The sequence below is a fragment of the Acromyrmex echinatior genome, chromosome 1, assembly GCF_024713525.1.
Source record: "Acromyrmex echinatior isolate Ae372 chromosome 1, ASM2471352v2, whole genome shotgun sequence".
Classification (NCBI taxonomy): Eukaryota; Metazoa; Arthropoda; class Insecta; order Hymenoptera; family Formicidae; genus Acromyrmex; species Acromyrmex echinatior.
In genome coordinates this window covers 25,170,643-25,194,358 of record NC_141852.1, presented here as the reverse complement: position 1 = coordinate 25,194,358, position 23,716 = coordinate 25,170,643, and the positions used below count along the sequence as shown (strand labels likewise).

The window sequence follows — 23,716 nt, the reverse complement described above, 5'->3', positions numbered from 1 at the left end:
ATTAAATTAACCATAAAATTTGTCTAAGTCTATTCCAAGAGTTTCTCTTTCCCACTTTATTTCTAACTTTATCCTAAATTGTATAATAAAAGGGAGCATATCAGCAGCAAGGCACGACATTTTAGCATCAAAACGACTTCAAACGTCGCGAAGCTTCTAACGTAATAACATGATGAATAATAAGTTTTTTACAATAACGTAGATCCAGATACGATGAACGCTAAAATCACGTTATCTTTTTCTTAATTAATTGTTAAAAAGAAGAAGATAACCTGACCTTAACGTTTACCGTATCATAGATAAGCGATATTGCAAAGACTTTCTAATATTCCATAGACAATTTCGATAAGGAAAACTTCCTTCCAGAAAAGTTCCTTTTGCTGCAAAATTATCTCTGCTCGATCCGTCGGATATTATCTAATTATCTGCACGGCGTATCGATCATCGAGTCGTCAATCATTAATTATCGTGATTTCGTGCTCGATCCTGACAGCCGGAAGGACATGGAAACGATGACGGATTACCTCACGAATATACATATGCACGTGTGTCTCATTGCTGCTGATCTCTCTCTCTCTCTCTCTCTCTCTCTCTCTCTCTCTCTCTCTCTCTCTCTCTCTTTCTGTCTCCACTTTTACGACAATACCCTCGAGCACGGTAACGCTGTTATTAACAATATAACGCTTTTAACCAAGAAAAACCAGGCGAGATTGTCGTGTAATTATACGTCGACGTGCAAACTATATCTATATATATATATATCTATATTTTTGTATATATATTTATTCGTCACACAACCAACGATACGCATATCATATATCGCCATTGTATCCCCTTTCCCCCGTTTAAAGATAGACACCCCCTTAACCAAGCATGTCAGTTTTGCTGTATGTGAGAATGAAGCTTTAGTCGTAGTGCATGCTGGCCATCCACGTGCACCGAAACCACGAGTTACACGTGATGATGTGACAGAACGAGGCGAACTTTGGTGTAGCGGCATCCGATAAAATAACATTTAATTAAATTATGGCAAATGCTATTAATAATAAAATGAAAATGGAGTCATTAATGAAGACTCTTCATTATTCAACAAATTATTTGATTATTGAATTATTTGAATATTGGTTTATGTCGAATTTATGATTAATAAAAACATATTGAATTAACATTTATAACGCATCTTTATAAAAATTATCAAAAATAATTCCACAACAATTCCGATCTGCCTCACTTGAAATTTGATTTATAAATGGTATTTTTATTGTGAAAGTAGTGATGTATGGATAATCGTTCGTCTCGCTTTGTCACGACTAGACACCAGTTTTCTCCACGACTTACACGATTTCACGAGGAAGAATAGACATTGTAAAGCTGAACTTAGGAACTTAGACGAAAGATAGATTGTACGAGCAGCTGTAGAGAGATCCACACAGATGTTCGCAAGACAGCGTTGTGTTTCATAGTCGTAAAGTATGAAATAGCGTTAAAGTTACTCACATGCGACTCGATCAGGACTCGAGACGCATTAGCGGGTAACTCCCCTTAGATGTATATACAGAAGTTCTGCCGTACTTCTACATATTTTGCGCGAAATTCTGCCGACTTTGTTACATACATTCATATTCACACAACGGAAGCGGAATGAAACTCGCGACGGCACAGACGCTTGTACGGATCTTCGTGAATGTTATTTTAAAATCGATGTCGCTTTTTGTGGAATTGCAGACTCTATTGAAATTCTAAGTCTCGATTAAACGCAACGTACGACGAATTACTGTCATTCTGCTTCCCTGAATAGGATGCTTGGTGAATTTATACTGCACACGATATTCGACGTACGATGATGTGATATCCAATAAGAGAATTCGGTTCTAGTTAGCAACATTTTTGTCTCCGGAAGACAAATTCTTTTATTGGATATCGGACATCGAATATCGCAGTGTGAATCCAGGATTATTAATGTGACAAATAACTCTGCTTCATGATGATGTAAATCGCTAACACGAGGATATTCAACAGGGATTAAAGTCAGCGCTCGTGGTTACGGTTCGTCCAACGTGTTGCATGAGACTTCGAATAATTTTTATTTTTTCATTTCGGATGCCAAAATGGAGTGTGCAAACGGTCGTTTTAAAACACAAAATGAGAAAAGTGATAACCGGATTTACAAGCCGCGGAATTTTCACATTCCTGTCTATCTTGATCGCGAGTATATGCGTAGCTATACTCAAACTGACATCCTCGCGGATGATTCCACGAGGATATTATATTGCTAGAAAATATGAATTTTATAGAAATTATATTATGTATATTGAAACTCTTTTTATATTTAGGAGAAATATTAAATTTGATAAAGAGCCATTTGATAAATAATATGTACAAAGTATACGACAAAAAAATAATATTATTGCAGTTGGATGGAACAGTTAATTAAATATGATTTCTTAGCAAGGTGATAAAAGTAGAGATGGAGTAGAGAGAACTGGGTCGTTGATGTTGAACAGAACATATAACGCGTCACATGTCGAAATTAATTAGTATATACATTCGTAATAATTATTCGCGAAAATTTCAAGCTCACAGATTTGTTTTAATTTCATCGTTTTTTTTAATTTAAATTATGCACATGTCGAAACATTCTTACTGTGAAGACGAAAACTAATTAAGAAAACTAGTAAATTATCAAAACATGAAAAAATATTCGACAAAAAACAAAAATTGCGAGATAATATATCTCCTAATAATAAATTAATATTGGAGCAGATAGTTACAAAAAATGTTAAAATTAATAATTTATTAGGATTTTTCTAGTAGTATTATTAAAGAGAGAGAGGAGTAACATTGCGGGAAAGTGAATTAAATTTGTCGGTATTTTTCTCAAACAACGTAAGCGTCGCTTGATAATGTTCGATGAATATTTTAATGTTGCTTATAATGATCGTCTATTCTACAAGCCATAGGAACGTTTTATTTTTATATAAATATTCCCACGTACACAAGTCGCTTTTTCATCAATGTATGCAAAGAGGTACGTGACGCACGATATCTGAGTCAGAAGATACGACGTATACAGAAGAAGAGAAATTAATGTTAAAATAACGAGATAGGAGAACAAAAAAAGATATTTATATATATGTCGCGAATACGGCAATAGTGCTGCTTCTGCACGAGCCGCGACACGTACGACGCCTGTGCTTTTTTACTTGCAAGCAATTATGGATTATAAAAAAAAAAGAGGGAGGCAAGAAAAAAGGGCGGTAGGGAGGCCAATCGCAAAATCATCAGCTACATCCTGTTGTTAGTAGGGATGGGTGGGTTGTGTTGTTGTTTCAATATGTTTCATTATTTTGGCCCGCACCAGCTCGTGTTACGTAGGCAATTAGTACAATTTGGCGCGTCACGGTGGCCCATTGTTCGTGCTTTTTTCCCATACCGTGTCCGAGCCCACGCGAGCGCGCCATGTCGACGGATAATGGAGCGGTCACGAAGACATGACGATTACATTGCAGGGCGCGCATTACGCGTGTATTGCAGCCTTTTAAACCGTTGAGGTGCATAATAGCGCCCACTGAAAATACCGTCATATTTCCGCACATCTTTTTCGGAAAATGACATATTATCTTCTCTAATGAATAAATGTTGTAATTATTACTGCGCGAATTCATCCAAAATTTGACGATAAAGCTATTTAGAATTAATATATTATTATTTATGAGTCTACAATATAATTTTAATATATTTCATTTTAAATTTTATCATATTTCATTTTAAATCTTAAATGAGAAATCTAAATTCTAAAAAGCTTGATATTTCTAGCTTTACAATCTTCGTACCGTCAGTTCAAAACTACATGCGAGACTTTGTATTCTCCATTATTTTTATAGAATTTTGATATCAAGCGAAATACGTATATACGTTTCGATATCAAAATTTTATAGTCGAGCGACAAGGACGGAGATTATACATTAATTTGCAGAAATATAGAGATTCGGAAGATTGAAAAGAGTGTTCCTCGTAATTATTGCACCGTCCCGCTCTGTCCACATGGTCGCAACGCAGGTTTCAAGGCGAGAGGGGCGAAGGACCCATTTTCACCGACACCTCTCCCTCAGCGTGCTTATTATGCACTCAATGTCCGTGTACCACCAAGTGTGGCGAAAACGCTTATTTATAACATGAACGTAGTCGCGGAAACGTCGAGGAATCCCACGCATCGCTCCGTACCTTGTTGTACATATGTATGCACGTGCCGACGAGGAATGTTCCTTTTTTTCCATACCACGTTTTTACCTCACGTTAACACCCTCTTATTTTGCTCGATCACATCTCATTGTTGCTGGTGCTGACAATGCTACTGCAAGAATGGCCGATTCACAGCTGATGTGTAACCCGTCATGCTGGCGATCTTTGAGATTTTAATTCTACATGGAAGAATCAATCACGTCGAGTCAAAAGATATCGAGCAAAACTCTCTTGTAACAAAACCGATCTTATCATTACGTAACAGCAACGAAACGAATTTTGTTATTATTGAGTTTCTAATTATGTATGTTTCGTATTTGATCGATTATTGAACATTAATTACTCGTACGTACGTAAACTATTCGAGTAAAAAGTAATCATTTAACCTGGTAAATGGCATCAAATTGAATTTCAAGAACGCTAGCGTGTCGTCCGCAGCTTTAACATGTTACGTAAATTCTACTCTTTTCCGTATTAACGGGCACGTTAACGGCAATCGAAATTGATGAACTTCTTGTGTTGTGTAGGGCAAGTTTTTCTTTTGTACCGATGCATCGAAAATGACGGAGGACGAGTGTCAGTAAGTTTTAATTACGTTATAAATTAATAAAATAATTTTATTTTATTTTATTGCAAAGGATCTCGCACAAACCTTATGGAAATTGAATTTCGATAGAATTAAGTTTGATGTGTTGTAGATCTTGTCCTGATAAAAGTCTCCACAGGCTCTCTGATCTCTTATAATCGTTTGTATGTAAAATATGAATCGTTTGACTTCTATGTCACTTTTCAAGACAGGTTAATACTATGATATCTTATTTTCAACATTTCTATGTCGTTATTTGTATTTTTTATATTTTTAAGTAAAAAGTTATAAGGATAATACTGACTTGATTGCTTCTCACAAATCGGAGTGCTTGATTATTGTGAGTCCCCGCGTCTCTCACAAACCGAGGTACTTGATCCATAAAGATCTGAATGAAGGAGACTGATTCGCGAAAATCCAATGTAAGGACAATTCTGAGGATGGAATTCATAGATGTTGCTCAAGATTCGACATGGTCTTAAGCTAGTTTGGGATGTCATGAACCAATCAGAAAATCATATAGCATCTTAAGACATTGCTTGAGATAATCTTGAGATTAAGAACGGACTATGGATACTTGCTTAAGGGTAGACGAGAAAGTAGGAAGATTGCGCTAGCTTTCGGAATTATTATACATATTTGACTCGCGAGAATATCCTCGCATATTATAACACAAATAAACACGCCTAAATTCAACCAAGCAGAGAACATCTAGCAAGCGTGTTAAATCTTGATTTCTACATACTTCAAGCACCCCGACTTCTAAAAGGCGAAAGAACTTACAATAATCAAACATTTAGATTCGTGAGAAGCAATCAAGTTATTATTCTTTTTACTTAAAAATATACATAGAAATAATATACATAGAGAATGTGCACTGTACTCGTTGAAAATAAAATATTGTAGTATTAAAACGTTTTGAAAAGTGACGCCTCATAGAAGTTAAACGGACCCCATGATAGGAGGTCATGCCTATGGAAATTATTTTTATCAGGATGACAAGATCTGCAACAGTCAATTCATTGAAATTCAATTTCTACAAAGTTTGTGCAAGGTCCTTTAGAAATTGTAATGTGGAAATCACAAATATCTTGAAAAGTTGTTAGTAATTTTTGCATATAATAATAATGTGTTGGCGAGAGAACATATCCAATTTAAAAATATATTGAACGTAAAGAAGAGAAAATTTTTATATAATGAGATTTCTCATTAATCCACGAACGATAGAAAATTTCAAATATAGATCACACATTCAGAATACGGATGCAAGAAACTCTCCTTTTCAGGGGTACTTATTTGGAATTCGAAAACAGTAATATTGACAAGCCGATCGTAAAACATAGAGAGTGGCAACAACATCGTTTTCATTTTGATAATGTTGCCAAGGCGATGTTGACCCTCTTTACGGTCTCGACTTTCGAAGGTTGGCCATCGTAAGTATATTTTGCATTCCGTTCACAAAGAACGTTGTTTCGATTTCTATCGGAATACATTAAATACAGTACAAAAGGTTACTTATTCAAACTTGCTTTTACAGCAATCTCAATGTCGATACAACAAAGTTTCCATTAAGAACTGCTTTATTATATATTTTTCTTTTTCTTGTTATTTTCTTAAACTTTTATTTTGCTGTTCTTTGCTTCTTTGTCGATAAGTATCCCATCTTTCATACATTATTTGATAAATGTAATTTTGCTAATAGTATTAAGAAAACAGATAAATAAGTAGTTCTAAACGTAAGATATCAAGTAGTTAATGTTGTCTCTCATGTCTACTAACAGACTGTTAGAATGGTCAATCGACTCGAACCAAGAAAAACATGGACCAATTCATAACTTTCGGCCAATAGTGGCCGCCTACTACATCATCTACATCATTATTATCGCGTTCTTCATGGTGAACATCTTCGTCGGTTTCGTTATTGTCACCTTCCAGAACGAGGGCGAGCAAGAGTACAAAAACTGCGAGCTCGATAAAAATCAGGTGAATCGCACGAATATTGAACTAATCGTTTAATTGTTACGTTCAAACTATAATAACATTAATATCATGAAGAGATCACGCATGTTCAAGAATATTCTCATTTTCAATCAATTCTAAAACAAACGCTTCGAAAAACGCTTTACATCAAACTGTAATATTTGTGAAAACAATATATAATACAATCATCATGTTAAAATTAATAAAAATTAAACTTGAAAAAATAATAGACATTGAGTATCATTATGTAATTCGTAATAATTTTCTTCTGAAATATTTCGAGGTTACATGAAGAATCTCATCACGAAAGATTAATAATCTCTTCTTTCTACAGAGAAATTGCATCGAGTTCGCGCTGAAAGCTAAGCCAGTGCGTCGATATATACCGAAGCATCGAATACAATACAAAGTCTGGTGGTTCGTCACCTCCCAACCGTTCGAGTATACAATATTCACGTTAATTATGATCAACACTGTGACACTCGCAATGAAATTTTATCGACAACCGCAGATCTACACGGATGTCCTGGATGTTCTCAATATGATCTTCACCGCTGTGTTCGCCCTCGAGTTTGTGTTTAAGTTGGCCGCATTTCGATTTAAGGTGCAGACTCGCATTTGTGTGTAATTTTATAATCATAATCATTTCTTGCATTTCACATTTATTCGAAATGTTTCATTTTTAATTTCATTTTATATATTGCATTTATTTACTTTATAGTTGTGATCATAAACAAGTTCGTTAATTAATTTGCAGAATTACTTCGGCGATGCGTGGAACGTATTTGACTTTGTTATCGTGCTCGGAAGTTTCATCGATATCGTTTATTCGGAAGTTAAAGTGAGTATCAGTTGCGCTCGACTTTGACCAAATACCTGAGGCAATATTCGCAATCATATTTAAGGAGAGGAAGTGAAACTGTGTGTAACAAAACTATTTTGTCATCCTTGCAGCCCGGATCCAGCATTATTTCCATTAATTTCTTTAGACTGTTTCGTGTAATGAGATTGGTCAAGTTATTGAGCAGAGGGGAGGGCATCCGAACACTTTTATGGACATTTATCAAGTCTTTTCAGGCTCTGCCCTATGTCGCTCTTCTCATTATAATGCTCTTTTTCATTTACGCTGTGATAGGCATGCAGGTAAGCAAACGTCGATCGATGGAAAAACACGTGTTTGAAGTACATAAACGACGGTAATTTAAGCGAACGCTTCTTTTCAGGTCTTCGGAAAGATCGCGATAGACGACGATACGGCGATAAATCGCAATAACAATTTCCAATCCTTTCCGCAAGCCGTATTGGTTTTGTTTAGATCAGCAACAGGTATAAGTTTTATTTGGCTTACATTTTTTATTAAAAGATAAAATTTTACGATTAAACAACTTTTGATCGTTTAGCAGAAATGCAATATTTAAAATGAAACGATATAATATATTATAGGACCGTATATATGATAACACAAATAGAAATCAAAGCTTTAAACGATCTAGCTGGATCTTAAATGCTTGTATGATTCTTGTGTGAATTTATATACTACGTATGTAGTTCTTAGAAACGCGTGGCAAAATGATTTTTCGGTATTAAAACGCTACTAAACTACCGCAGTAATATCACGAGTTAAATTGACGATAGCAATTTAATAAATTTTTGATGTTTATTCGCATCTTCGAAACGATCTTAGTAATGTTGAATGACATATTAAAATCTGTAAATAATTAATTCTTATTGCGAAAAATATTACCTCGGTTGGGAGTCAAATCCGAATCTCTTGCATTCCGTGCGAGCGTCCTAAGCCTTTAGACTACCGAGGCATGAAAATTTTATTTAATTAAAATATATAATCGCGAAATATTATATAATTAGCCGTCAAAAGTAATTATTAAAAGTAATTACTGAACAAAATGATCGATCGATATTTGTGATCATAGGTGAGGCGTGGCAAGAAATAATGATGGATTGTTCGTCGCAAGCAAGTGTCAAATGTGATTCTAACAGCGACGAGCTCGACAAGGACAGCTGCGGGTCGGACATTGCATTTCCTTACTTCATATCCTTTTATGTTCTCTGTTCATTTCTCGTAAGTGCATCTTGTAATTATCTCATATTAGTTCTATTTTATTATTTAGATCAGCGCTGGGATTTAGGAGAAAGTGGGGGAGAGGGGGGGATGCTGTGCGCACCTAAGAGAAATTTATTGCCCTGGAATGGTTTTTCAAGTTTAAAGATATACCATATGTATGGAAATAGAAACCATAAACATTCTTCTATCATTACGTATCCTCATATCGAACAGATTTTCATTCAATAAGGTTGTTTTTTTTTTAAGGAAAAAACGGAAAAGCGAAAAAATTTCTCGCGCGTCGAGTAATTGTGCACAAAATAAAAGTCGTAAGAAATGAGTAAATTGTGGAATGTTGACAAAGAAATCAGAAAATATATTCATTATATTGCAATATAAATATATATTAAATATATTTTAAATATATATTGTATATACTAAGAAAAAATACAAAACGAATATAATAATAATGCACATATAGACTTTGGCAAAATGAAATGGCAAAATAAAATAATAATGCCAAGAAAGAAGAAACGAAAAAAATTAGTGCTAGTCATACAATATATGGAAGATGAGTAATTGTACGCATTTCAAAACGCTTGCGCAGTTATCCGTCGGTATGAAATACGATTACTTCAACAATTCCTAACCAAATTTAAATAACAGTTCAAGAGATGCACATATTAACGTACTTTAATAACGTATGCAACTTTAAATAAACAAATTAAAAATACGGACTTACCACCTTATTTTCTGAATTTTCTAAAATAACAAGAAAAGATGTGATTTCACTTTTTCGTATTTCTCTAGCTAACAATGTATTTACGTCTTATCTTTTATATTTATATCTTAAAAAAAGGACGACCTCCTAAAAATTTTATCATGATGATATCTTCATCTATTGGAAAAGTACCAGAATGCACACAATTATTCGCTGCAATTTCCCCACTTTTCCTACTTGCATATTTTGGCCGATTTTCAGTTCTTGGTTCCTGTTCCTTACTTCACCAACTCGCGTGTAAATTCTTATGCAAGTAAATCCCAGCATTGATTTAGATCTTCGTTTGAGCTTCCAAATTTAATATATATCTCACGAAAAAAACAGATCATTAATCTTTTCGTCGCCGTTATTATGGACAATTTCGACTACTTAACGAGAGACTGGTCGATTCTCGGACCGCACCACTTGGACGAGTTTATTCGCCTGTGGTCCGAGTATGATCCCGACGCTAAGGGTCGAATTAAACATCTCGACGTGGTAACGTTACTAAGGAAAATATCGCCACCTTTGGGTTTCGGAAAGTTGTGTCCACATAGGGTAGCTTGCAAGGTTAGTAAATGAAACTAATAATATCATAATCATAATTATATAAATTTTAATGAAGGACACGTTAAAATTTATATAATTATAAATTCGTATTTAACAAAGAAAAAGAATGATGTGTAATTCAAAGTAAAATTTAAATTAACGGAATCATATCTAATCTTGAAATTAAAAATTCAGAGACTCGTCTCAATGAACATGCCGCTGAACAGTGACGGCACTGTATTGTTCAACGCGACTTTATTTGCCGTCGTGAGGACTTCACTAAGGATAAAAACGGAGGGCAACATTGACGATGCAAATGCCGAACTCAGGGCGGTAATCAAAAAGATCTGGAAGAGAACTAGTCCAAAGCTTTTAGATCAAGTTGTACCACCACCTGGAGGTAAGCGTTTCTCCACCACTAAAATTGATTTTCTTTCACGAAATTAAATTTACACTTCGAATCGATCTTTCCAGTGGACGACGAGGTGACGGTCGGCAAATTTTACGCGACCTTCCTCATTCAGGACTATTTCCGTCGATTCAAGAAACGTAAAGAACAGGAAATGAAGGACGGTGATAGAGATTGTCACAACACTGTGACTCTTCAAGTAAGTTTTTTTTTGAATTTAAAAGAAATTGATGTACTTAAAATATACTAACTTAGAATCATGCTTGGATATTTCATATATAATATTATTCGCTATATGTTATAATTATATTTTAAAAGGCCGGGTTGAGAACGTTACACGAAGCTGGCCCTGAATTGAAACGCGCGATTTCCGGTAATTTAGAAGAACTTCTCGACGACAATCCGGAACCTATGCACAGGGTAAGACAGCGGTCTTTTTATATATTATCTCCCGAGAAACTTATTAATGTAATTGAATTAATGTAATTGAACTTCTACATATTATGCAATTATTTAATATTTTTAGAGAAATCACTCGCTCTTTGGCAGCGTATGGTCCAGCATGCGAAAAGGACATCACTTTCATAGAGCGAAATCGCTGAAGGTTAATTCTACCGCTGCGAAGGCACGTAATGTTTTAATTTTGATGTAGAATACAATTCCTATCGGTTGTTCTAATCGTAAACTTTCTTACAGGCTTCTCCGACCAATTCCATAGATTTTCTACCGTATGCCTCGTTACGGAGAACCGCCGTCACGGATGTCACCAGACAAATCGCTCAGCAAATTGTGCCAAATATAGCAGGGTAATTTTTCACGTATTTGAATTGATATAGATTAGGCGCGTCAGAAAAATGAAAATTAAATTCTTCAATAATTTTTCTTTACAATTCCGAATGTTTCCATCTATTATTAAATTATTTTAGACATTTGCAAAATTTTTTGAACACTTTATTGCCCGTGTTTCTATCAATGTAATTTAATTTAATCTTGATTAAACTATAACTCCTCATCTTTTTTCATTTTTAAATATTAGAAAAAGATAAAAAGTAAATTGAATCTCGAAGTTAAAATTAATTTACATTGGTAAACACGGACATTAATCTTTATAACTTTACATCTATTTGATCATGAATATTAAAATTTAATCTAAAGAACGTTGTTTATATTTTTTCTAATGCCTATAATAAAAGTTATTAATTTATTAAATAATGCTAGTTCAATTATATTAATTACGAATTATGAATTGATGTATAAAAAAATAATTCTATAGTGGTTTAAGCGACGGCGCGATGAACCAGTTGGGAACTGATTTGCGACTGGCAGTCGAAGAGAATATACCTCTAAGACCACTCGCTGTCTTCGGTAATCCGGCGCAACAAACGTCTTACAAAGTGGTCGAGTAAGTACAGAGCGCGTACAGAGCGAGCGAACGTGCGATAAATTGCAGGGAGTTTTTATTAGAATTATTATATCCGTGTGTAATCGATAGTTATTATTTCTCATAAAGATTTTATTTTTTTCTATTTTTCGATTTATCACGTAATGGTGCATGCAGGACGTTCATCAATTTGACTTTTTAATTGGTTCATTATACGAAATAATCCCGTAAATTTACGTAGTCGAGATAGAACGCTACGTCACGTTTTATTTTCTCTTTTGTTAAACGCGCAGTAATATAAAATGATAAAAAATGGACGATGCGATTTATCAATATTGTAATTTATTTGTCAATGATAAATTTGAATCCTCAATATTTTTAGATGACCTTTAGCTAAATTTTCTCACTTGCGACAAATTATTTCGTCTCTTAGAGTGGGTCGATTCGTATCATCTCTCATTATCCCTTTCGCTTTTCTGTTTACTATCGTACCGTTTCAGTGGATCGGGTAGCGGTAACTATCTCCATCCCAATAGCGAATATGGTAAGACAAGTTAGGGCGATCAGTAGCTGGCTTTCCATTTTTTTTTGTTTTTTTTTTTTTGTTGAGTCGCATTGCTTGCTCTGCGCGGCTGCATGTGTCTTTCATTAATTCGCCTCGAGAATCCCGTTCAACTACGTTCTTACAAGAAATCGGACATGATATTCATGTAAAAACTGATTAAACGGGAGTTGATTTTGCAAGATTGCGAGAATAATTAGACGTGCGGGTCGCACATGTATTTCAAAATGCAAAAAGAATGCGTTTGGGTCCCGCCCGTAATAACATTTATGTCCGGCTGATCGCATGTTGTTTGTACTACTACTACTAATCGTAGATTATCGCTACATATTGATGATAATGCTTGTTAAGCGCCTCCAAATGCCTCGATGAAAACATGACTCTTAGGTCGATTTATAATAAAAATACTAGAGGTGTGCGAAAACGCGAATAGATTGGGACGGGAATTTTTGTCGGGATCGGGTCGAATTTCCGAAGTTTTCGGGATTTCCAACAGAGTCGGGATTCCCGATAGAATCGGGATTCCCGGCAGAGTTGGGTTTCTCGAAAGAATCAAGATTCTCGAAAGAATCGAGATTCCCGATTCAATATTCTCGAGTCTGTCGCTTTTCCTGAAAATTCGATTGCCATTTCGAGACTCGTTTTAATAAAAATTTTGTAATTGTAATCATCAAGCACAAATATAGAATTTGTCGTTAAGATTTGTTAAAGCGACTCTTCAGTAGCAATCAGGTTGTCGAAATTTTCGGGAATATAAATTCTTTCGGGAATCTCGACTTTTTATCGAGAATCTCAACTTCCTCGAGAATTCCAAACATTTTCGAAAATCCCGATACTTTCAAGAATCTCGAAATTTTCGAGACCCGACCCAACTCGATCCGATGTCTTCCCGACCCGTCTCGATCATTGGGTTCTCGATATTTTCGGGTCCTCGCACACCTCTAAAAAAACACATATTAATTTTTTTATACTATTTTAAAAATTAATTTCAATTATTTTTGATTAAATAACACATACCTATCTCATAGTATATTTCTTCTTACGAAATCTTGAACAATTAAATCTAATACAGAAAGTGAAATAAATAATAAAAGAGAGATCTGAGATGAGAAGAGGAAACAAATTTGTCCATATTAAAGAGACAACCATTATTTATCATCTCAGATATCTAATGTTTGTGTTCTTTCAGATGGCAAATTTTCCCTACGGTATTTTAGATTTTCACTTAGAGTACCTCTCTGTTATTTTAAGTAAAATATCTCGAGGCTTTTTTCGGGAGTTCATGGATCTGCCATAACATGTATTAACGTTACATGCATTAACGTACTAAGAACGGCCGTTACGCTTTTCTTTTCTTCCTTCGCCGTCCTATCCCGCGTGTGCGTGTGCACGCTCGTGCAGTCTTCAGGACGGAATCGAGCGGCAGTTGACGCCACCCACGCCTCCACCGCGACGGAACGCACCGTCCTCGTCCACCGGCACTCCGATCATCGGCACCGTCGGCGCCGTGCACATCCCTGCCGTCACAGCGGCAGCAACGGCAGCGACGGCAGCCACCGCAGCAGCATCTGCGGCGGCCGGCACGACGAGCGGGTCGAGCGTCGCGACGACGACGATCACCGCGTCGTGTACCACGAGCGCGAACACCTCGACCACCGCGACGAGCTCAAGCCCCGCTTCCTCGTCAAACGGGACGAACTGTTATTATACCTACGCGTCGCGAGGCTGCTGCGTCGATTGCGCAGTCTGGAGCAATCACGGTACGGGAATGGCCAGTTTATGTTCATTTCTACTAATGTAGATTAACTTTAATCTCGGTTTAATTCACTCTTTAAATTCTATGAAGTTGAATATCACTTTAAGGAATGAAAATTGAGTCAGTCTTGAAAAACAATGGTTCAATTTTCAATCTTTAAGAGTGAGACTTCACTCTTGAGAGTAATAATTTACTCAAAAAGTTTTAGAGAGCACTTTTTATTTTCTTCTAAGAATTAGGAAAAGATGAAGAGTAAATTGAATTGAAATTAAAGCTAATCTACATTGATAGAAGTGAACATTAGTGAGTCGCAAAGTCCTGTTGCTATGCTGGCGAAAGAACCTACTGACCTCTTGGTTTCACTTTCCAGTCAATTAATTTACTTATAATTCATTTTACTCATCTATAAAACTAAATTCTCTTGAGTATTTAATACAAATAGAATATTGAAAAATTGGAAATTATTATTAAAATTATTACAAGTATTGGTGTAAAAATAAATGAATGATTATAGAAAAATGAAACATACAATAGACAATTATCTAATAAAACAAACAAAATTAACAGCGTATTAAATTAAGAGTATTGTATTTATATATTGAACGTTTCGCTTTTCGTTCTTTTTTAATTTTATTCAATAAAATTTCGTCGCGCCCGCCAGTATAGTAAGATCGACTTGCGAAAAATAGGCGTGATTAGGCATTATTTCCCATTGATAAACGTCCCCGTGTCCTCGCACGCAGCCATAGACGACTGTAACGACGAGGACACGTCAACCGGAAGCGGATCGAGCGATTCCGGCAAGTGGAACCCGCACTCGGAGGGTGGCGTGGCGCGGGGCACGACAGGGAAACCCCATGTCACCGTGCTGGGCGGCCGGTCGTCGAAGCGCCGGGCTAAGGCCCGTCATGATGCTGCGACTGCCGGTGGCAAGTCGGCTCCAGCGAGCTTCCGGTCACGGGATGAAGCCGCTGCAGCCGCCACGGCCGGTGCCGCTTCGTCGTCAGGCCCCGGCTCGCGCACCGTCGCCAATGGCCTTAAAATGGCACAGAACCAAGCGATCGCCGTGGCCGGCTTCCTCGCCGATGTCGATTCGCGACAATGGCGCGTCTGCGCCTCCTGCTTGTCACACCGAGCGTCATCCTACCACGGCAGAGGTGACTAAAGCACGCGTGAATAAATCTTTTGCGATCGTATAGATGGTATAGATATACTATGATACCAATTATTTTTATGAACGATTAAAATTATTTACAATTTATGTTTTATAGTATTGTCCAACATTTTATTTTTTCAAACAACTAATAAGTTGTCTTTTAGAATAAATGAAAAAATTATAATTATGATGTATAACATAGTTATGATTTATAAGTTTTACGATCTGTTTTAAACTTTTGTAAAGTAATAAAGTAACTATGTATGAAATTTATCATGTCAGGTAATATTTTAACAAAGTCAGGATAAAAATTAAATATTTAATATTTAAAAACTATCGATCGCAAAAGATTAATAAATAATAATGTATGAGCAATAATTCTCTTATTTCATTTGTTCAAGATTTTATTATTCATTTTCTTGATTTACGCTTCAATTATCTCTGCAATTCTCCTTGATAATTTGTTAAAATTTCTATCATTTTCATAAAAAAAGCACAGAATTATTAAATATTATTTCTTTCCTAATCAAAGAATAATTCAATTAAAATTTGATTTGATGTAAAGTGATTATAAAGCAGTAAAAATAATTTTCTCGAATGAAAATCGAATGAATCTAACATGTAAAGTCTACAAAAGCAGACAGCTTGACGTGTAAGGTACAATCATTTTTCATTCGAACAACCCCTGCATGATAAAATTTCCCGAGAGGGATCGACGCAAAAAATATACGAAGAGAGACGTGGATACGAAGCAAAGTGTTGCTCAGGTGGTCAACCGCTGCTCGAAGCACGCGTTCTGTCAGCTTTCAAACTAATCTCCTAATAGTCTTGTTACCTAATGCTTTATTCTTAACTGCAATTCGATTAATACACCTAATATTAGTAATTTCGTAAAGCTTGAAAGAAGTACTCGTGTGTCACTAAATCAGTTTATGTGTGCTATGCTCGCTAATGCAAATGGCCTTTCGGCAAAAGTAAATCGAAAGCGATAAGGAGGCAGGGTGTGACTTATTCGAGCTAACACTCTGACGCCTCTCCTCGTTCGTCAGTTTCCTGGGCCAAAGAGAGTAATGGAAGCGTCGGCGCAGAGCGCCTGTCCCACAGTATGCCCGGCAGTCCTGCGGACCGGAAGCCGAACTTTGAGGTCATTGGAAGCGCGGAGAGCCTCGTTGGACGAGTGAGTTTCAGAATAAAGGATAAGAATCAGTCAATAAGTAACTTTAACTGCATCTTAATTTTTAAGGGAAAAATAAAGGTTAATTATTGACTCACTTATATCATAAAAAAAGATAAATCGAAACCTAAAAATAATAAAACAATTTTTCATACGTTTTTTTCAGGTCCTGGTGGAACAAGGTCTGGGCAAATTCTGTGATCCGGATTTCGTACGATACACGTCGCGTGAGATGCAAGAGGCGTTGGACATGACGCGCGAGGAGATGGATCAAGCAGCTCACCAGTTACTCCTTCAGGAGCGACGTGGTCAGCCGTTGACCTATGAGTTACAGCAGGGCGCGGAGCAGCAACAGCTGCAGCCGTGGAGCACCCAGCAACAGACCACGACCGGCATCGGTTATCAACCGTTACAGGAACAGCCACCGAGTCAGCCGGTCTATCGCCAGCTGCACTCTTCCAGCTACCGTCGCAGTAGTAACCGACAACAACAGCAACAGCGACAATCGCCGTCCTAGCAGGACGAGAAGCTCGCTGCGACGCGAACATCGTCCACGTAACCCGAAAATTCTTACTCCCCCTCATTGGGAGTAGTCGCCGAAATACCGAGATCGCCAGTTAACATGAAGTAACTGCGAAGAATCATCGTGACCTCTTCATCAGGATCTGAATCAATCGCGTGAGTTCGATGGATTCAGACTGCACGGGGTTTAATCGCCGTTGTTGTTGTTGTTGCTCGAAAAGCACTGAGGACGCTTTATAAACTGTTCCGAATATGTATAGTTGTAGTTAGGTGCGGATTGAGAGATGTCACTCGACAAAACGCTGGTTTAATCTAAGGAAAAGCGGGCCAAAATCGTGACGAAAGGCGGCCGCTCAATGTCGAGATGTTCATCCCGTGATGAACACCAATGAACGCGTATTTTCGTTCGAGCAAATATTTTCTAACCGAACGCGCGTGTTTATCCGACATTTTTGAGTCATGCGAATCGCTCGTTAACTTGACATGATATCTCGGACGAGATGCGTGCGAGTTATAATAGAGCAAAGCAAGTTGCTGTTCGTTTAGGCACAAGAATATGTAGACTTTTAAGATGTATTTTCGCCGCGATGGATGATCGGAATGATCTAAGGAATCATCACGGCGCGGAGCTTCATTTTTTGAATGTCGAACAATCGCGAGATTAAAATCGACGGAATATCCCGGGACTTGGGACTCCCGACGGGATTGAGTTTATTTCTCTAGTAACAATCTTGTAGAAATTTGCCGTTGTTTTGATTTAACATTAATCTCCGTTTTTGGTTCGATTCTTTCTGATCATGGGAGATACGGCGAACGCCGCGTGTACTCCACATACAGAAAATAGACGAATTAAAATGAAAGTAATAGGAAATATTGTTCTACGAAACTTCTCATGGATTTTAGTGATTGATTAAAAAATTCTTAAAATAATATAAATTTAAATAGTAATTTTTATATAATTTAATCTATATAAAAAGCGCCTGGAAATAATAAATTAGAAATTGAGAAAGTAAATTCCTCTCTCAGGATTAAAAGATATAATATTAAAATAAATTTCGTATCAGTATTAAAAAGAGAAATACAAAAGAGAAATCGAAACATCTGAAATTATGAATATTTAAAACTTCTCATGTTAAAGATTAAGTCAAATCTTATAAAAATAAATTTTTCTCAATTATCTTAATTCGTCTATTTTTACAGCGATCTAATGTTTTCTTTTTCAAAAACTCATCTATTTTAACTTTTTACGATGCTTCATAGAATATTTATTATTATCTTATAAGAGTATTCTGACGTAATAACTTTTTATCTCACTATAATTTCCTATTGGACAGTAAAAAAAATCTCTCTTCTATACAGACAGGTAAGCAACGCGAAGAAGTTAAATAAAAGTGTTAAAATAAAATTCGAATCGTAAAGAGTTAAGATAGGATGAAAAACACGTCGGCGGATGATCGCTCTTGTTGTTCTCATTATTGATTACTCTCGTTATCCTTATTCCGATGATTACCGGTTACTAGCACGATAATTACAACTCATGATTCATGCGTATATGGATTCTAGACGAGATAACAAGTGCCTAAGTATCTATAACTTCTCTTGGACCAGAGAAAGACTTTTATCAACTTAGACAAAGTAAACGATTATTATTGCGAATTATTATTGCGCGAGAAGAGGGAGCTGCGAATCGAGTGTGTTGTACACTATTGATGACATGTTGTGACGATATATAGATATTATTCGTATTTGTAATTGTGTACATAACACCGTTGTGCGCGTATATTTCCGCTGAGATGCGTGAGGATGAATGGCCGATAAACTAGCGCTGCGAGAGATTCGAGATTATTATATTAATATATATATATATATAAATATATATCTCTAGATGGCAATCTCTATACAAAACGAGAATAGCGGGGCGAGGGTGTAATAGGAACGGGGTAAATAGATGGGACGTACACGGATCTTTTTCCTCTTGAAGAAATAATATGGTCACGCGATATATGATTTTTATTATGTAAAATGTAAACTCGGATGTGATGACGATCGAACATCAAGATCTGAATCACGAATCTCTTTCTCTCTCTCTCTCTCTCTCTCTCTCTCTCTCTCTCTCTCTTTCAATTCACGATTACACCCCTTCAAGCATGCTCAACAATACGGAGAGCTTTTTAAAAAGCCACTTCATAGATATTCCGACATTCTCATCTCCGGGGGACTCGCGCCATTTACGAGAGATTTACCGGTAATTTTTAATTAACCACGAGCTAACTGAAAAGTTTCACTCCAATCAGCTAACGTTTGACCTCGAAAATATTCTGTTATATTGTGAGAAATTAATGATAGTAATCATAGTTCGCTAGCTTTACAGAAAATTTATAACGTTGAGCGAAAGTCGTAATTAAAGGACCAATTAAAGACGGAATTAAATCAATCGAAATAAAAATCATAAAACGATTTAAAATTAATCGGCTTTTAATATATAATAATGAAATGTATATTAAATGTAATATTATAATAATTTTACGGAATAATTGTAAGTAATGTATTACAACAGAATACAAGCGAAAAATTGCTCTAGATAACTTATCGCGCCTTTATGCGAAATTTTTGGAATAAATTGTTTGGAAATAGCGCGAGTCCTCTCTTTCATGCATAAAGAGTTCACTCGTAAATGAATGCAGCCGACAGAGAACCGCAGCAGCCGCAGCAATGCAATCTCCGATTACAACAAATAGAAATCGCGTTATTGATGTATATCATTCGAGTGAGTTTGAGATACGCAGAAACGTGAGATTGAAAACCGGAGGGTGCATGGACACTGAAGCTAACTATATAAATGTTAACTTATAGACGTTGACAAATTTTTAAGCTCTCGTAAATTTTATAAGTACTCGTCAATCGGCGTGGTTCTGGAGATTTGTCGCGTAATGCTTCAATTTTTCCCATTTGTATACTATGTCGAACCGAAAAAAGAAAGAATGCAACGTGGAGAGAACGTGTAGAACTAATTAGAATTCTAATGTTTAATGGAAGAGACCTCAGATCAGAGTTTCGTCGATTTAGGGCGAATGCTAGGCGATTGACAAATCGGTTTATTGTTATACGGACTGCTAGTTTGAATACTTTCAGAACCACGTTCCTCGACAGCCTTTCGGCTTGTCTACGACCAATGCAAATTCCACTCTCTCACGCACATCTCTTCGCGAATTTTCCTACGTACAACTCGCCAATCTATTTTCCCATCTTATGTTTCTTTTGTATATTATTTTGCTTTATCCTAACGCTCTCTCTCTTTACAAGTCCAAGAGTTCCTTGCTTGTATTGATCATCGACTTGTAAATCGCCCGATGTATAAATGATCGAAGATTTTTTTCCCTTATCTTTGATTTTGTCTCTTTAATCGATTGCGTTATATGTCTCACGTTTGACGCTCTATATATTAATTTTAGTTGATTATGCCTCCCTTTTTTTATAATTATTCTCTTTCTTTATTGGAAATGATAACGCGAAACCGTTATTATACATATATAAACATAGTATATATATATATATATATGTATATGTATATATATACACACACACACACACACACATATATATATATATATATATAGTATATATATATATATACGTGTGTGTGTATGTATATATACACATACATATGCCAAATTTTTAGAGAAGAGTTGGATGATGCTGAAGCAGTAAGTGTAAATTACAGAGACTACGGGTCCGTAAACATGACCACAAGTAGAATTTTTTACGCTCTGTAAGGTAATATAGATCGCCGTCTGTTCCTCTCGTCTCTCGCAGACGAAAGAGATACAAAATACAAAAATAAAAAAAAGTAAATAGAGCGCCACACGGTCCAGAACCACTAATGTTTAAAAATCCGAAGTCTGTTTATATCTTATGATGTCTGAATAAAAATTGTCATAGTAATTAAAACCCCGTGCAATCGATCTTTTTCGTTCATAATCTACGTATACGTACATACATATACGCATATACGTGTATATTTTGCTAGGATTTAACACTAGAACAACTAAAGCAGTCAAAATAATTTGATTATCAAATTGACATGCATTTGATTGAAATGCATTTTCCATGACTTTTGTTGCAATATGTAAATGATTAAATTTATTTTTCCCATTCATCCTTTTTTTTCAAATGAGTATATAGAGGATTCCAAAATAATCGCTAAATATTTTATGAGCAGGTAGAGTGGACTGAATTAGTCTATCCTCTACGAAAAATAACATTTTGTAATTTTCGCAATAGTTAACAAGATATTAAAATTGCCGAAAATTGGTCTTCAATAATTTTTTGCTCAAATACTATCGATTTTACAGAAAAACTGCAAGAAAAACAAAACTGCAAGAAGAATAAAAATTGTTTATTTTTTTCTCATAGAACTCTAAGAATTTTTTAAGAATTTTTTAATATCATATTTTTTCATGTTGGCAAAAATAAGAAGAATAAAATTATAAATTGTAAAATAAGATTTAGAATATATAAGATAGTATTTAAATAAAAAATTATTGAAAATCAATTTTCGACAATTTTTAGTAATTAATATGTTATTAACTATTGCGAAAATTGCAAAATGGTAGAAGAGACTTTTCAAGTCAGTTTAGTCCGCTCTCCTTGGCCATGAAATATTTAGTGATTATTTTGGGACATCCTGTATATTTAAATAATAGAAACAGGTAATTAATCTTCGCTAGTTCTAGTGTTAATAAAGTTTTCAGCAAGAGGAAAGATATCGGCGTTGGATTCTTGGACAGATCATCATCTGACATTTAAATGGTGAAAACGACAGGCAGATAGATTATTCGTGATTTAAAATTGAAAAGAGACTATTTTGCTTGCGAAATGAACGTAGCTTCATTTGTGCGCAATAGAATAGTCAATTTTTCAACGTTTTAATAACATAATCTTTGGCTGTTTATATACCGTTTTACAATGAAACAAAATTTACAACGAAATGTGTTAAGTTCCGTTTACAATAAGTTATAATAAACCGATAATGCGGAAAAAAAATATATGTATATGTCGTATATTATTACGAAATTTCGAATATCGTAAATACCGTATGGTAATATCGTGTGGTAATCGCGTATAGAAAGACCAAATATTTTCCAATATTTTCGTGAGACTGAAAAACGATCAGGGAGGAACGGTCGAGAATAGTATAGTTAAAAACAAGAGAAAAATTATGAATCGATTGGAAAAAAATATAATTCCAGTCAGCCGAGAGAAATTTAAAAAGGAAGCCGACATGAAATTTGCCCCAAAATATTTTTTGCTTAATAGAGTATTCTGTATGATATACATATATAAATGTGTACGTTTTCATAAAATGCGCGGAAAGCTGAAGATATAAGGTTCAGCAGGACCAATCACGTATTTCTACTGTATTAAGATTGTTTTTCGATCTATTTGTTACGAATAATGCTCGAGTCGTTCAAATAAAATGATATTGATAGTCGGAAATTAATATTAATTGTAAATATTAATAATAATAGTAACGTCGGGTATAGTGCGATAAAAGACGCAAAATTTCTCAATAAAAGAGATAGCGTTTAGCGTGCGTGATAATGGAAACAAAGTGCACAATAATTATATTCATCTACTATGTTAGATTATAGTGGCGTACAGACAACTAGATTTGTCAAAGGATGCATCTTAATTATATTTCACGTAAGTTTAGAGCAATGCGTAATGCCGTGTGTTTCAATATGGAATATTCTAAACTTGGAATGTTATGAAATATGAAGTGAGAAAAATAGGAAATAAAATTGAACGGACTAAAATGAGATTTCTTCACGAAATCCTATTATTTCGCAACTTATTGCCTTCGAAAAATAATTTTCTTTTTTTAGCGATATATATATATATATATATATATATATATATATATATATATATAGGATGTTTGATCAGTAACGATAAAACTCTCGCATAAAGATAGAGCGGATTGAACTGAGTCTCGAAAAGTCCTATACCATTTTACAATTTCCGCAATAGTTAACAAGATATTAATTACTAAATCGTCAAATATTGATTTTCTTAGAGAAGAAATATTGATTTTAGAGAGAAGAAAATAAACAATTTTTGTCTCTTGCTACTTTTCTATAAAGTTGATAGTACTTCGAGTAAAAAGTGATTGAAAACCAATACTTGGTGATATTTAGTAATTGGTATCTTGTTAATTATTACGAAAATTGCAAAATGGTACTTTTCGATAGGACTTTTATAATAGGACTTTTCGATTCAGTTTAGTCTGCTCTACTTTTATGCGAGAGTTTTATCGTTACTTATCAAACATCCTGTATAGAGAGAATAGGTAAGATTTATAAAATATATTACAGAAATTATTTTCATAAATCAAGATAAAAACGCAAGAAAAACATTTTACAAATTTAGCAACAATATGTTTCTTCACTTGGGATTAAATAATACTTCCATTCGTTCAAAACGTTCATATAATTATAGCAAATGAAGGATTCATATAAACAGGATAAAAAAGGATCAGTACTCACAGAATAGGATTACGGGAACACTTATCGATGAG

At 35.3% G+C, this 23,716-nt stretch overlaps 1 protein-coding gene across 5 annotated transcripts in view; it reads left to right on the top strand.

Annotated features, from left to right (window-relative positions):
* The window catches only part of Ca-alpha1D (Ca[2+]-channel protein alpha[[1]] subunit D), a 71,239-nt gene extending 48,279 nt beyond the window's left edge, over positions 1 to 22,960 (top strand). Inside the window, exons 25-43 of one of the 5 annotated variants that reach the window (XM_087413988.1) lie at positions 4,770 to 4,822; positions 6,115 to 6,261; positions 6,610 to 6,811; positions 7,143 to 7,412; positions 7,566 to 7,649; positions 7,763 to 7,951; positions 8,032 to 8,134; positions 8,740 to 8,888; positions 9,976 to 10,200; positions 10,375 to 10,579; positions 10,654 to 10,787; positions 10,907 to 11,008; positions 11,115 to 11,213; positions 11,285 to 11,394; positions 11,862 to 11,990; positions 13,933 to 14,291; positions 15,031 to 15,444; positions 16,493 to 16,620; positions 16,784 to 22,960. In XM_087413988.1, the coding sequence (XP_087270114.1) occupies positions 4,770 to 4,822; positions 6,115 to 6,261; positions 6,610 to 6,811; positions 7,143 to 7,412; positions 7,566 to 7,649; positions 7,763 to 7,951; positions 8,032 to 8,134; positions 8,740 to 8,888; positions 9,976 to 10,200; positions 10,375 to 10,579; positions 10,654 to 10,787; positions 10,907 to 11,008; positions 11,115 to 11,213; positions 11,285 to 11,394; positions 11,862 to 11,990; positions 13,933 to 14,291; positions 15,031 to 15,444; positions 16,493 to 16,620; positions 16,784 to 17,134 (3,453 nt within the window). In that variant the 3' untranslated portion in view covers positions 17,135 to 22,960. Of the gene's footprint in view, positions 1 to 4,769; positions 4,823 to 6,114; positions 6,262 to 6,609; positions 6,812 to 7,142; positions 7,413 to 7,565; positions 7,650 to 7,762; positions 7,952 to 8,031; positions 8,135 to 8,739; positions 8,889 to 9,975; positions 10,201 to 10,374; positions 10,580 to 10,653; positions 10,788 to 10,906; positions 11,009 to 11,114; positions 11,214 to 11,284; positions 11,395 to 11,861; positions 11,991 to 12,469; positions 12,514 to 13,932; positions 14,292 to 15,030; positions 15,445 to 16,492; positions 16,621 to 16,783 lie in introns of those variants that run through there. The other 4 variants (XM_087413990.1, XM_011052894.2, XM_011052892.2 and 1 more) reach the window with 4 other exon arrangements.
* The last annotated feature ends 756 nt before the right edge of the window (positions 22,961 to 23,716 follow it).